Raw genomic sequence first — 14,360 nt, 5'->3', positions numbered from 1 at the left:
CAGAGGGAGGGTCATCCTAACCAGATATTAGATCATCCAGCGAGGTGAGCCAATACCTGGTTAGGAGTACGACTGCTTTGCTCATTGATTCTGCAGAAATCCACAATGTTTTTTCCTTTTTTACTGATAAGCAGCCATGTTTGTTTGATATGGACAGACCATGTGTGTCCCTGTCTGGCTAATCCACCTGTCAATCACGCACATTTGGACTTGAGGAGATTTATCAGTGACTCACATCATGGCAAAGTATTGGAGAAGTGTTGTATTCTGGACTCCAGGCAACATCAGGACTATAAGGGACTAAAACCAGGACGAGTGTGAACGCTGAATGTTTGTATTGTACTAAAAAGCATGAAAACATCTGCATTTCTAGTGTGTCAAATTTCTACTATCCAAAATGTTGTTATTGGCACGTTTTCAAGACAACAGCGACACTATTTAAGTGTTTTGAAGCATGTCTTTGTGGAAAACACCCAGGCTTTTTGAATAAATACTAAGCTGCAGTAAATAATTTCTTGCATTTGACTTGTTTTTTTTGTTCTTTTTTGGCACTTTGATATTCCAAATGGACAATACGTGGAGAAAAATTGTGCGTCTTTGGTTAGAAACACCTTTGGAGAATGTTCTGTAGTTTAGTTTTATCTTTTAACCGACTCATTTCTGTGGAGTCACGCTGTCGACTTCCCGTTTCCGGAAAGTTGCACGCTTCACTTAAAGTTCTGAATGACGATTGTACCATTCAGTCCTGCCACTAATGTATTGTGGGAAAGTTTCAAAACCGACTGTGAACGCAGTGACGTGATAACGACAGGGTGTGGTGAGTGAGTAGAGAGAGGGCAGAGGAGACAAGTAAACATCATTAATAGTATTTTAAAACCATTCGTCTAACCTCTTTGTCCATATTTGTAAATGGAGGTCACGTGAAGTTAATAAATGACAATTGGAACAATCGTTTTTAGTTTCGCCCTAGATTAAACCTGTAAAAGTCCTGTTATAGATTTACTTTAGACCTGATAGCACTCAAAAACCAAAATCTTTTCTTTAGTTTTATCATAGAGTGTATAAAGAAGTGCACTAAGTGAGTGTGACGCCCCCTATAGTCGGCCTGGGACGATATTGAAATTTTGCGTGACGATTATCGTGGCCATAATAATAATAATCAAAGCTGTTATGGATATGAATAATTATAAGTTTAACAGAGAATATTATGGATGAGCAGGGACGTAAACTGAAATTCTGAGGTCCCGGGGCAATAAGTCTCACATGGGCCCCCCCTAATACAAATTCATAGGAAAAGAGTCCAATCCTGGGCCCCCTAAGACTCTGGGATCCCGGAGAACAGACCCGTTTGTCCACCGTGTCGACTCTCCTGTGGATAAGTTGTTTTTTCCCTCTAATTCAGGCGATTATCTTTGTTGGCGATTATCACGGTTATGTAAAATGTCCTACAAACGATTACTGTCAACCCTTTTTATCACGACAAACGATATTATTGTTTATTGTCCCATCCCTAACCCACAGTGTTCAGCTCCAGTCAAATGAAGCTCATCGAAGCTAACAGTTATAGCGGCTAATTTGGAGTCAAGTTTCATATTTGGACTTCTGACCACGAGTATCATAGCAACCAAAGAGCCAATCTGGAGCGAGGCTGTTGAAGGTAACGCCCCTTTGTGCCCACATTAGAGCTGCCAGATTTGTCTGATATTAATGTTCATATCATGATTTACGGACACAATAGCAAAATAAAAACACCAGGATCATCAGAGCGGATTAATACGAACATTTAAGACCAAAATGACGAGTCTGACAGCAGCAGTTACAGAGAGAGAGGCCACAGTTTTTTTATAGAAAGTGAATTGGAGCCAGAAGCACACCTATGCTCACTTCCTGTTTGGAACGCAGCGGCGGCTAACAGGTTAGCGCTGTCCATTTATATATAAAGTCGAAAGGTTTGAGAGCCACGGCTGTAGAAGGTTGAATAAATAACTTCTATCACTGATTATATGCAAAATACTAATTGAAGTGTTTAATTTTGCTACTTATTAATTGCAACTTAAGGTTTTTGTTGTTGTTGTTGTTTTTTACAATTTTGCAAATAAAATAAAATAAAATAAAATAAATAAAACTCTACTTTAGGGTTGTTGTGTCAGTGGCATACATTTATTGTCTATATTTTCTTTAACTCTCTTTAAAGGCCCTGTTTCACCAAAGTTCAGACATATTGTATAAGCAGCTTTTGAAATGAGCAGGAACTGCATTGTCAGCATGCTAGTTGCCGTTAGCATTACGGTGACAAAAAAAAAAAAAAAAGATTTAGTTAAGGAGTATATGCTCAAGAAGATAAGTATAAGTGTAAGTATAAGAACATCTTTGAAGTGGTGACTGTGTTTGGAGATAGTATTTTTGCGGCATCTTGGGTATATTGATCTATGGTGTTATAAATGGTTTACAAAAACATAAGTACTATGGAAAAGCAAGACACACAAACCAACGCTAATATGCACAGAATATCCAGTATTTTGCTTTGAATGGTCACAATTTTCCCACAGTCATTGAAATTATTTCCATTTTTTGAAGTCATTAGAGTCATTGTTATAATATACTGTACTACTGTACTATACTTACATATTGAAAATACTTTACATTTTTAGTACAGTTTATAAAACGTGTTTTAGATTGCACATCTTGAAATTTGCATGTGGTTGATAATACTGACAGAAAAAGTATAAATGACAGTTAATGATGTGACATGTATGCAATTTAAGTCGGATACATTGCATATAAACATACTGGTCAGGTTTCCATAATCTTCTTTCCTTACAACTTTTCCATTATGGATATACCAAGCTGTTCCATTTTAGTGCACTTACATATTTTAATTTAAAGTATAGATTTTATAATGGATGCCTTTCGACACATATGCATGCGTGGGATTGAACACACAGTGGGTCCTGGCCACATATGACTGGAAATATACAACACTGCATCTTCTTATTGTCTTATTACCCTATATACAGTATGCATGCTTAAATTAAAATAAAAAAGTATGTGCCAAAAAAAAAAAAAAAAAAAAAAAAAAAAAAAAAGTATTACAGTGACAGCAGACATTCCGCAGTTGTTAATGAAAGTTGTGCAAAACAGTCATAAAAACAGTCATAAATTCATCACGGTGAAGAATTATGAGGCTCAGGATGCATAGGGTCAGTGAGGAATGACTTCAGAACTTTGGACCACTGCAAAAAACATTTAAAATCAATCTGTTTTTCACGATTTTAAGACAGAAAAAATAAGATCCAGCGTCTTTAAAAATGTGTGGTCGTGACAGGCCTATGCACATGAGCAAATGGAACTATGTAAAGAGACACGATTTGAATAGTGTCGGAGGAAGTGGATTTCCATACGATTTTATGCCTTATGTCAGATCTGTTCTGTCCTGCAAGACGCCAAAGTACTTTAATCAGAACATATTACAATACAATACAATATTTAACAGAGATGGGGCAGTGAGATAAAATGAATTAATGCTTTGAACTTTTAAGATTTTGTTGTAATTTACAGATGTATTGTCACCAACATAAATGATCAGGTTTAACATTTGTGAACTTTTAAATACATAAATATGAATGCCGTGTAATCAATAGTGATCTGATCCAGCCCCATTTGAACATAATCATCACTTTTGGGTGTAACCTTTACTCAGTGATATTACAAAACATAGTACTGCACTGCATTACTGTGAAAATACTTCTCAAAGTTTTCACTCCATGTACCACCAGAAAGAAAAGCTTTGGTTTTCTGAGTGCCAGGGTCTTTTCAGGACTGTTCCAGGTCAAATCTAGGACTAAACCAGGTCTAAAAGTGAACTACATCTTCCCCAATGTAGCTCTAGAATTTATGCAAAGAAGGATGTAAAACCCACAGACTGAAGAGCGATCCAAGAACCACCAGTAGGACCACAGTTTACCACAGTTTGAGAAACATTGCGTACTTTTATTTGACTTTTATTTGTAGCACAGGTTTTGGAGATGTTACCCATTTCTACTTATGTGATGTCATTTGAAGCCGTTTAAGCCACTCTTTTTAATTTAAATGTCTGTCCGTGTAATCCCTCAGTCGTCCAGGTCTGATCTATAGCAAAAGACAAAGTTTTTGATAAATGCATACAATATAACAATAAAAGTAACACGCAAATAATGAAGCTTACTTAAAAAAAGATACAAAAGATGAAGAATACTGTATGTTTTAAATCATTGGCCTCATCTTTGTAGATCACGCACTTGAACCACTGATGATGTACTGCTTTCATGTATTTTACTTTCTTGGGTCAAATGCAGAGGACACAACACCCTGTAGAAACAATAAAGTATATGTTTGGAGTCAAAGGTCATGATATATCTATAATAACTGCTGGTTTTAGACGTCATCACAGCTGTTTATAGATCAATAATATTTAGACGGAGGGTAACGGAAATTAATATAAACACAGATTTCACTAGTGACTTATACAAATGATCTGGTTCAACATTTGTCAGTTCAGCATTAAGATATTTCTTATAAAATACCGTGTAATCAGCTGCGTTCACGTTCTAAAAAATGGACTTTCGACTGACAACTATCGCATCTTTGGGGTTTAACGGTTCCACTTTCTGAAGCTAATTCCACTTCTGTTTTTTCGTCCTGACGGAGAACACGTTGAACTTTTTACGTATTTCAACTTTGTATTTATTTAACGTATTTCATGCAAGAAGACACTGGACCAGCTCTATACTCTCCATCGGGTCCTTGAGGGTTCTTGGGAGTTTGCCCAACCAGTCCACATGTGTTTTGTGGATCTGGAGAAGGCATTCGACCGTGTCCCTCATGGTGTCCTCTGGGGGGTGCTCGGGGAGTATGGGGTCCGGGGTCCTTTGCTAAGGGCTGTCCGGTCCCTGTATGACCGGAGCAGGAGCTGGGTTCATTGCTGGCAGTAAGGCAGACCTGTTTCCGGTGCATGTTGGACTCCGCCAGGGCTGCCCTTTGTCACCGGTTCTGTTAATTATATTTATGGACAGAATTTCTAGGCGCAGCCAGGGGCCGGAGGGGGCCTGGTTTGGGAACCACAGGATTTCATCTCTGTTGTTTGCAGATGATGTTGTCCTGATGGCTTCTTCGAGCCAGGACCTGCAGCAGGCACTGGGGCGGTTTGCAGCCGAGTGTGAAGTGGCTGGGATGAGAATCAGCTCCTCCAAATCCGAGGCCACGGTTCTCGACCGGAAAAAGGCGGTTTGCCCTCTCCGGGTGGGTGGTGAGTCTCTGCCCCAAGTGGAGGAGTTCAAGTATCTCGGGGTCTTGTTCACGAGTGAGGGAAGGATGGAACGTGAGATTGACAGGCGGAGCAGCGTCTGCAGTGATGCGGTCGCTGTATCGGTCCGTTGTGGTAAAGAAGGAGCTGAGCCCAAAGGCAAAGCTCTCGATTTACCGGTCAATCTACGTTCCTACCCTCACCTATGGTCATGAGCTCTGGGTAATGACCGAAAGGACAAGGTCACGGATACATCGGCTGAAATGGGTTTCCTCCACAGAGTGGCCGGGCGCACCCTTAGGGATAGGGTGAGGAGCTCAGTCACACGGGAGGAGCTCGGAGTAGAGCCGCTGCTCCTACACGTTGAGAGGAACCAGTTGAGGTGGCTCGGGCATCTGCTCAGGATGCCTCCTGGACGCCTCCCTAGGGAGGTGTTCTGGGCATGTCCCACCGGGAGGAGGCCCCGGGGAAGACCCAGGACACGCTGGAGGGACTATGTCTCTCGGCTGGCCTGGGAACAGCCTTGGGATTCCACCGGAGGAGCTGGAGGACGTGTCCGGGGTGAGGGAAGTCTGGGAGTCCCTGCTTAGACTGCTGCCCCCGCGACCCGGCCCCGGATAAGCGGAAGAAAATGGATGGATGGATGGATTTCATGCATTTATTTCATTAACAAATAACCAGTCCTTACGCATTTCTGAGTATGTAAATGCACCTCTGCCTCTGCCCCAGTCTGAACTCAGCCTTCTCTCATGCAAATCATTTACATTCAAATACATGAGGTCATATACAGTATTTCACCTGAACATTACTCACTAGAAGAGTTTTATCCATAAGTTTTGGAGAAATGATAAATTAGACTCAGCAATTAACAATTCAAAGCTAAATATCACATCTTTTAATGGTCAAAAGTCCTCGAAATGTTCCCTAAAATCTGAAATCTATGTCACTTTTTTGTAGGATCAGCCGCCTGTTCACCTCCAAGGAGATGTTAATTTTTGACTGGAATATTCCACAGTATAGCTTTAAATAAATCTATCTCCAAAGACACAAGCAGATGGTGCCGCCTGGGAATGTTACAGGGCAGATCTGTGGAGAGGTGAGCCCAGTTACAGTAAGAACGGAATAAGTTTAATACTGTACTATGGAGCATTTCAGACAAACAATCAGAATCAGAATCAAAAGACTTTAAGGAACTTACTTTGGTGATAAAGTGCAACATAAAACTCTGAATAAATACAAATAAAGGCATAAAGTTAAAAAAGATGTGCTTAAAAATAAAATACTTAGAAGTAGAAAATATATACAACAACAGCATCAGAACAACTTATTAAGGTGAACAGTGTTATAAAGTGTCCAGTTTAATGCAGACAAAGCAACGTCATCTCCATGGAGACAAGCAGGTTAAGGGCCTGTGACACGTAAAGCTACATACTGCATCTTTAAATGTGTTTTCCCCAAATTTTTCCACTACGAAAAAAGGGTTAGGGTCAAAACCAAAACAGTGTTGTGTTTACGGGATTACAGATATGTGGCGTTTTCTAAAAATAAAGCCAGAGGGAACTGTGGAGAAGTAACACTCGTCATGTAACCGAGACGAGGAAGTAAGGACGGGCGATAAGGAAACAAACTGATCTCATCCCTGCGACAATCTGATCGTTTGGTCATATTGTTTTGTGATTCACTATTTCTATATTAAATCCGATGCAGCTCTATCCGCAAAAATCAACTGATCAGCATCTAGTAGCATGTTCTGAGTGAGTGACAGCGAGAGTTAACCAATGATTTTACCTCTTTAGGATATAAATCTACACAAATAAAATAAAATAAAACTGGGAAGCAGCTCAGAGAAAATAATAGTTTTCTCCATATTCTGTCAAATACAATTGACTCAATATTCAAACTGTGCATATCTTGAAAACAACATTCACAATATTATTAATCCTTCAATATTCTGTCCATCTTATTGTTTAAATCCTGACCAAGCTCAAGATGTGGAGCTGGTCCCTGGGTGCTGCACTGAAGGATTAGTAAAGGAGCAGAAACTTGGGGGTTATGGTCTTATCCCAGAGAAAAGCAAACGGCCTGAGGACAAAAAGGAAACCATAACACCAACAGTATTATGGTTTATGTAATAAGTTGGACAATAAGATGAAAAGGCCTATAAAGGGGTCAACAAAAGTGGTAAACATGTAAATCACTATAGACTATTCCATTTATACTTAAGTGATAACAACTTATTGCCAGTGATCTCTCCAGGACCTGTACTTCTTCTCCAGGACCTGTACTTCTTCTTCAGGACCTGTACTTCTTCTCCAGGACCTGTACTTCTCCAGAACCTGTACTTCTCCAAGACTGGGGGATGAGCAGCTAACCCTTCTCACTCTTGACACTAATTATTTGAGTCACTCCCCTCAGGCTGGAGGCAATGGCCCATTCAGACCAGAACCTCCCCACACACCAACAGTTTCTTTCCCTCTGCCTTTGGACTCGTGAACACTGTCCTGTCACATTATGAGACCGGTTACTGTTAAACATCTGTATTTAATGAAAACTCTTTGTGTTTGTGACTATTGTACCAAAACAGTGAAGTGAGTTCTTATGCCGTCAGTTTTGTTCATTCAAAATGTCGATAAAACTCTGATTCTGAAAGGATCGTTTCCCCCAGAAGAAGCACAAATGGCCTTTGAAGGAAATACAACCACTTATTCTTTTGTGCTGGTTCTTCTTTGATACTTTCAACAAAAATCCTCCCTCAGGCTACACCACCTGTCTTCTCTCCTTTTCTCTCTTTCTCTTCCTTCTGTCTCCTTCCCTCTCCTTCTTGCTCTCTCTTTCTCTCCCCCTTTTGATCTCTCTGCCTTCCTCCATCTCTCCCTCTTTCTCTGTTTCCCTCCCTCTCCTTCTCTCGCCCTTTCTCTCTCTGTCTTCCTCTCTTCCTTTTTCTTCGTCTCACTCCTTCACCTTCTTTCTCTCTTGCTCTTTCTCTCCCCCTTTCTCTCTCTCTGTCTTCCTATCTCCCTTTTTCTCTCTGTCTCCCTCCTTCTCCTTCTCTCTCTGTCTTCCTCTCTCCCCCTTTCTCTTTATCTGTCTCCCTCCTTCTCCCTCTCTTGCTCATTTTTCCTCCCCCTTTCTCACTCTGTCTTTATCTCTCTCTCTTTCCCTCTCTCTGTCTTCCCTTCTCTCTTCTTCTTTCTCTTTCTCCCTCCCATTCTCCCTCCTCTCTCGCTCTCCTTCTCTCCCCTTTCTCTCTCCCTGTCTTTCCTTCTCTCTCCCTCTCTGTCTTCATCCTTCTCCTCTCTTTCTCTCACCCCTCCTTTCTCCCTGTCTTCCCTTCTCTCCCCCTCTCTCTCCCCCTCTTTCTCTCCCTTGTCTTGCCTTCTCTCTCCCTCTTTGTCTTGCTCTCCACCTTTCTCTCTCCCTGTCTTCCCTTCTCTTTCTTTCTCTCCCCCTTCTCTTTCTCTGTATTCCCTTCTCTCTCTCCCTTTTTCTCTCTTTATTCCCTTCTCTCATTCTCTCCCCCTTCTCTCTCCCCCTCTTTCTCTCTCTGTCCTCTCTTCCTGCCTTCCCTTCTCTCTCCCTCCTTCTCTCCTTGTCTTCCCTTCTCTCTCCCTCCTTCTCCTTCTCTCTCCCTCTTTCTCTCCCGCTCTTCCCTCTCTCCCTCCTCTCCACATGAACTCCTCTAAACAGCCTTAAGCGCTTCCCCTACCGCTGATCCCCTCCCGCTGTTCCCCTCCCTCTCTCCCTCCCTCTGTTCCTGCTCTTTTGTTCACCTGGCGGGGTGGGCGTGGCCTGCGTTTCCCAGGTGTCCGGTGAAGAGCATCCCTCGCGCACTCCACACTGTGTCCGGCCTGAGACATGGACGTGAGGAGCGTGATCGGCGCGTGCATGCCCCTCTTCCTCCTCGCGGTGCTTTTTGACATCGTCGGGATTATTTTACTCTTTTTGGGAATATTCGCCAATTTACGCCTCGACGGACGCTTCTACGGAGACTTCCTGATCTACACCGGGTCAATCATTCTGTTTTTCAGCATTGGATTATGGTTATTGTGGTATTTGGGGAACGTCCCGCCACCGTACGACCCGTTAACGGCGTCGGTGAGGAAGAGGAGCAGCTTTGTGGAGCTCGCGCGTAAAATCTCTCAGCGCCTGAGCGAAAAACTGAAGACCGAGGTGATGGGTAAGAGCGTGACCGAGGACGAGACGAGTCCCCCGGGCACGCCGAACCTCAAACCGGGGAGAGTCACGTGGGGCAAATCAACGGCGTACGTCAATAAAGGGTACGAGCAGGACGGGGACGAGGAAGAGGAGGAGTGCGAGGATGTTAAGGTGCAGTAAAAACAACCTTTGTCCTGATTTGTGTAGTTGTAGAGCGTTTATAGACTATTTATCACCCAAGATTCTTAGATAAGATGGTCCTGCTTCAGTAAGAGTAAGATTAGTCCTGGTTTAGTCCTGGTTTAGTCCTGGCTTAGCCCTGGTTTAGTCCTGGTTTAGTCCTGGTTTAGCCCTGGTTTAGTCCTGGTTTAGACCTGGTTTAGTCCTGGTTTAGCCCTGGTTTAGTCCTGGTTTAGTTCTGGTTTAGCCCTGGCTTAGCCCTGGTTTAGCCCTGGTTTAGTCCGGGTTTAGTCCTGGTTTAGCCCTGGTTTAGTCCGGGTTTAGTCCGGGTTTAGCCCTGGTTTAGTCCTGGTTTATTCCTGGTTTAGTTCAGGTTTAGCCCTGGTTTAGCCCTGGTTTAGTCCTGGTTTAGCCCTGGTTTAGTCCTGGTTTAGCCCTGGTTTAGTCCTGGTTTAGTCCTGGTTTAGCCCTGGTTTAGCCCTGGTTTAGCCCTGGTTTAGTCCTGGTTTAGTCCTGGTTTAGTCCAGGTTTAGTCCTGGTTTAGCCCTCGTCCTGCGTTAATCCCTGGTCTTATGTTAGTCCCTGGTCTTTGCCATTACTCCGACTCATTTTAACCCGTTATAACACATGTGTCAAACTCAAGGCCCGTGTGCCAAATTCGGCGCGCCATGTCATTTTATGTGGCCACTACAAAGTAAATTATAATGTATTGTCTTAAAATGTCAGTTTATCGGGAGATACACAGTTAAACAGCCATTTTTTTACGTCTATGCAAATCCATATGCAATACTTGTAACATGAATGAGTAATAAATATACAAACGGTTAATTAACAAGATTAAAGCGTAGTAATATTTATCTTACAGTTAAATCTGGCCCTTTGGAGTTTGACACCTCTGCGTTAGAAGGTTCAACAGGGACATTTGTGCAGGTTTATTGGCAACATTTAGAGCTTTTTCCAGGGATGTCCAAACTTTTTTTCACTTTTTCAACATATTTGAAGCTGAGACTCGATACAGGGAGTCAAACGGTGCATTTGACCCAGGTTTGACAGAGACATTGTATATTTAATAAGACATTATTTTTAGGTCTGTGTCACAATGCAGTGTGATGTTATTCAGGTTATAGAGGTAGAATATCTTCAGTTTGTAGTCAAAAGTACTTTTTTTTTTAATTTATTTTATTTATTTTTATTTGAAGGACAGTGTGCAGATGCATTAAAAAGATGGCTGCACCAGATTTAGCAAAATGCTAATTTCCATCTGTAGTCCTTTGTCACAAACATTAAAAAACAATTTACATATGAAAAGTGCAATACAAAAGATAATGTACAAATGTGCAAAATTTTCTATACATAGTGCAAACTACAAGTTATTAAAGTGCAGGACATAAACAACAAATATCAGAATAAATACAGTGTAGTCGCTATCAGATGATACCCACGAGGGTAGCATCTGATAGCGCTGTACCTTATTGGTATTGTGAATGTAAACAAGACAGTAATATGACACTAAAACAGTACAATAACACTCATGATTTGGTAATCTAGTGGCCATCAGATGGTACCCACGAGGGTAACATCTGATGTCCAAATACCCGTCTGGTATAGTTAGTGTGGGCAGGACTGGTGGTCAAGAAGCCAGTCACTTCCTGATCAGTTGGGTCAGTTTAGGAAGAGGCATGAGGGTCAACAAAAATCATCTTCTATTATCCTGGACGCAGGTTCCACAGTGGCCTGAGTAAGACTTGTTTTCATCATTTGCATTTGAGATTAAGTGGTGTTTATAATGAGTATTGGCCTTGGTGAGTCCTGGACCCTGTACAGTCCCTAAACCAGGACTAAACCAGGGCTAAACCAGGGCTAAACCAGGGCTAAACCAGGACTAAACCAGGGCTAAACCAGGACTAAACCAGTGCTAAACTTGGAATAAACCAGGACTAAACCAGGGCTAAATCAGGGGTAAACCAGGGCTAAACCAGGACTAAACATGGACTAAACATGGACTAAACCAGGACTAAGCCAGGGCTAAACATGGACTAAACCAGGGCTAAACCAGGACTAAACCAGGACTAAGCCAGGACTAAACCAGGACTAAACCAGGGCTAAACCAGGGCTAAACCAGGGCTAAACCAGGACTAAACCAGGGCTAAACCAGGACTAAACCAGTGCTAAACTTGGAATAAACCAGGACTAAACCAGGGCTAAATCAGGGGTAAACCAGGGCTAAACCAGGACTAAACATGGACTAAACATGGACTAAACCAGGACTAAGCCAGGGCTAAACCAGGGCTAAACCAGGACTAAACCAGGACTAAACCAGGGCTAAACCAGGACTAAGCCAGGGCTAAACCAGGGCTAAACCAGGACTAAACATGGACTAAACCAGTCCTAAACCAGGACTAAACATGGACTAAACCAGTGCTAAACATGGACTAAACATGGACTAAACCAGGACTATAGAACAAGGACAAACCACATCTACATTTGAGCTTAAACTGGACTAAAATTATGGTCAAAAGGCAAGGAAAGTTTATTTATATACCACAATTCATACACAAAGTAATTCAAAGTGCTTTACAGAATAAAAACGACATTAAAATCACACAAATTAAAACAAACAATCATTCTAAAAGGAAAAACGTGTGAGTGCAGCGTCAGTCCACGTTAAGTTCTTAAGTTTGGTTTTGTTTTCGTCCAAATAAACGTGTCAATTGTGCTTAAAAAAATACCCAAGTGAAATGAAAATACTTAATCCAAACTATTTATTTGACCTCCAGTGCCGTGAACAGACCGTGGACGCGCCGCTGGAGGACGGCGAGTGCGTAAAAGGAGAAGAGCGCGGAGAAAACACGTGCGCACCAGAGGAACACGAGGACACGAAGGAGGACATCACCGGGGACGACGGCGCGGATACGGCTCAGACATTTTGAGCCAAGACAAACCGGTACAAAGCTGCACAAAGCTGTGTAAATAGTGGCGCGTAACATGAGCCTTCGCCGGGACTGAAAAACTATCCACGGCCACATGAATGCAGGGCTGACTCTGCACATTTGCACTTTACGTAAACACGGATTTGGAAAAGTAAAGAAGTTTGTTTGCGCCTTTTTACGCAATCCAAAATGTCAATATGTAGATAGAAGAAAAAGACGACTGTAATTTTGCTGTAAAGAATGTTTTTTATATGAGTTTATGAGGCTAAAGTTTCTACAGTAGACATCCATGCACCCGTGTGTCCAGACGCAACTCAGGAGAAATGTCAGGCCCAAGAGCACAAAAACAGAACGATACGCAGGTCAGAGGGACGAAACCATCAACCAGCAAGATACTGTTTAGAATATAAGCTACTACTACTATTACTACTACTACTACTACTTCTACTGGTACCTACAAGTAATGGTTCTGTTACTACAAAGAATAATAAATTACATAACTCAGTATACTACTCCAGTTTATATTACTACAAATAACTATAACTATACCTTCACTGCTACTATGACTACTACTACTACTGCTACTACTACTACTACTACTACTACTACTGTTACTACTACTACTACTAATCCTACTGTTACTACAAGAAATAACAAATTACTACAGTTTATGTTTCGTACTAATAGAGAAAACTATGACTGTACCCTTTACTACTACTAGAACTCCCACTACCACTACTACTACTACAACTACTGGTACCTACTACTAATGGTACTGTTACTACAAAGAATAATAAATTACTATAGTTTATATTGCTACAAATAATTATAACTATACATTCACTGTTACTAGGACTACTACTACTACTACTACTACTGTTACTGCAAGGAATAACAAATTACTACAGTTTATACTTTATACTACCATAAAGAACCATGACTGTATCCTTTGCCACTACTAGAACTACCACTACTACTACTACTGCTACTACTACTACTACTACTACTACTACTACTACTACTACTAATAATAATAATAATAATAATAATAATAATAATAATAATAATAATAATGGTATTGTTACTACAAATAATAATACATTATTGCAGTTTATACTACTACAAATAACTATAATTATACCCTTTACCACTACTAGAGCTATGACTATACTACTACCAGTACTACTACCACCACCACTACTACTACTGTTACTACTACTAATGGTATTGTTACTATAAATAATAATACATTATTGCAGTTTATACTACAGTGAAGTACAACTACAGCAACAAAAACAACTACTAAAGCTACTACTGTGTACTACTGTGTACTACTACAAAATGTACTGTAATTTTTTACACATTTTCTGCCTTTAAAAACTCGTACTTGTGTAGTTCTGAGCAGAGTGTGGAGTTTGTATCTGCTGCTCATCTCTGAAGGGCCGGGCCATTTAAAGCACTTTGTATAAAATGAAACAATTAAATATTATTATTGTAACGATCGATTGAACTGTTTTTTATGGGGCAGATCCAGAGGGCGGCGTAGATCTGTGACGGCGCTGTACTTTGGTTCACTTTGCCGTCTGAAAAAGCTGTTCTAAATAGAGTGTAGACCTTTTTAAATACCTACTTCCTCCTGAGGTTGTTAAAAGTATCGAAAAACAGATATGAAAACTAATATCGAAACTAGATCGTCATTTGGGCAGGTATCCAGTATTGAGATCTTTACTCTGCATTTCATGTCAAACGCAATGAATAAGCTACGTTAGACTTATACTGGAGCGTATCCGAATGCTTGTCTCCATGGAGATGCT

At 41.2% G+C, this 14,360-nt stretch overlaps 1 protein-coding gene across 1 annotated transcript; it reads left to right on the top strand.

Annotated features, from left to right (window-relative positions):
- Positions 1-9,136: 9,136 nt before the first annotated feature.
- On the top strand, positions 9,137-14,045 carry LOC117374672 (uncharacterized). Its single transcript, XM_033970856.2, has 2 exons — positions 9,137-9,607; positions 12,394-14,045. The coding sequence occupies exons 1-2, from the start codon at positions 9,137-9,139 to the stop codon at positions 12,544-12,546; spliced, it is 624 nt and encodes a 207-aa protein (XP_033826747.1). The 3' UTR covers positions 12,547-14,045.
- Positions 14,046-14,360: the final 315 nt, after the last annotated feature.

Source organism: Periophthalmus magnuspinnatus, chromosome 8 (genome assembly GCF_009829125.3).
Source record: "Periophthalmus magnuspinnatus isolate fPerMag1 chromosome 8, fPerMag1.2.pri, whole genome shotgun sequence".
NCBI lineage: Eukaryota > Metazoa > Chordata > Actinopteri > Gobiiformes > Gobiidae > Periophthalmus > Periophthalmus magnuspinnatus.
This window is presented reverse-complemented; position numbering and strand designations above follow the sequence as displayed.

Bases quoted from the DNA above. Each gene is read 5' to 3' on its own strand.
- LOC117374672 (XM_033970856.2), top strand. From the start codon at position 9,137: ATGGACGTGAGGAGCGTGATCGGCGCGTGCATGCCCCTCTTCCTCCTC. The intron at 9,608-12,393 runs GTGCAGTAAAAA...TTTGACCTCCAG, and splicing joins AGGAGTGCGAGGATGTTAAG to TGCCGTGAACAGACCGTGGA.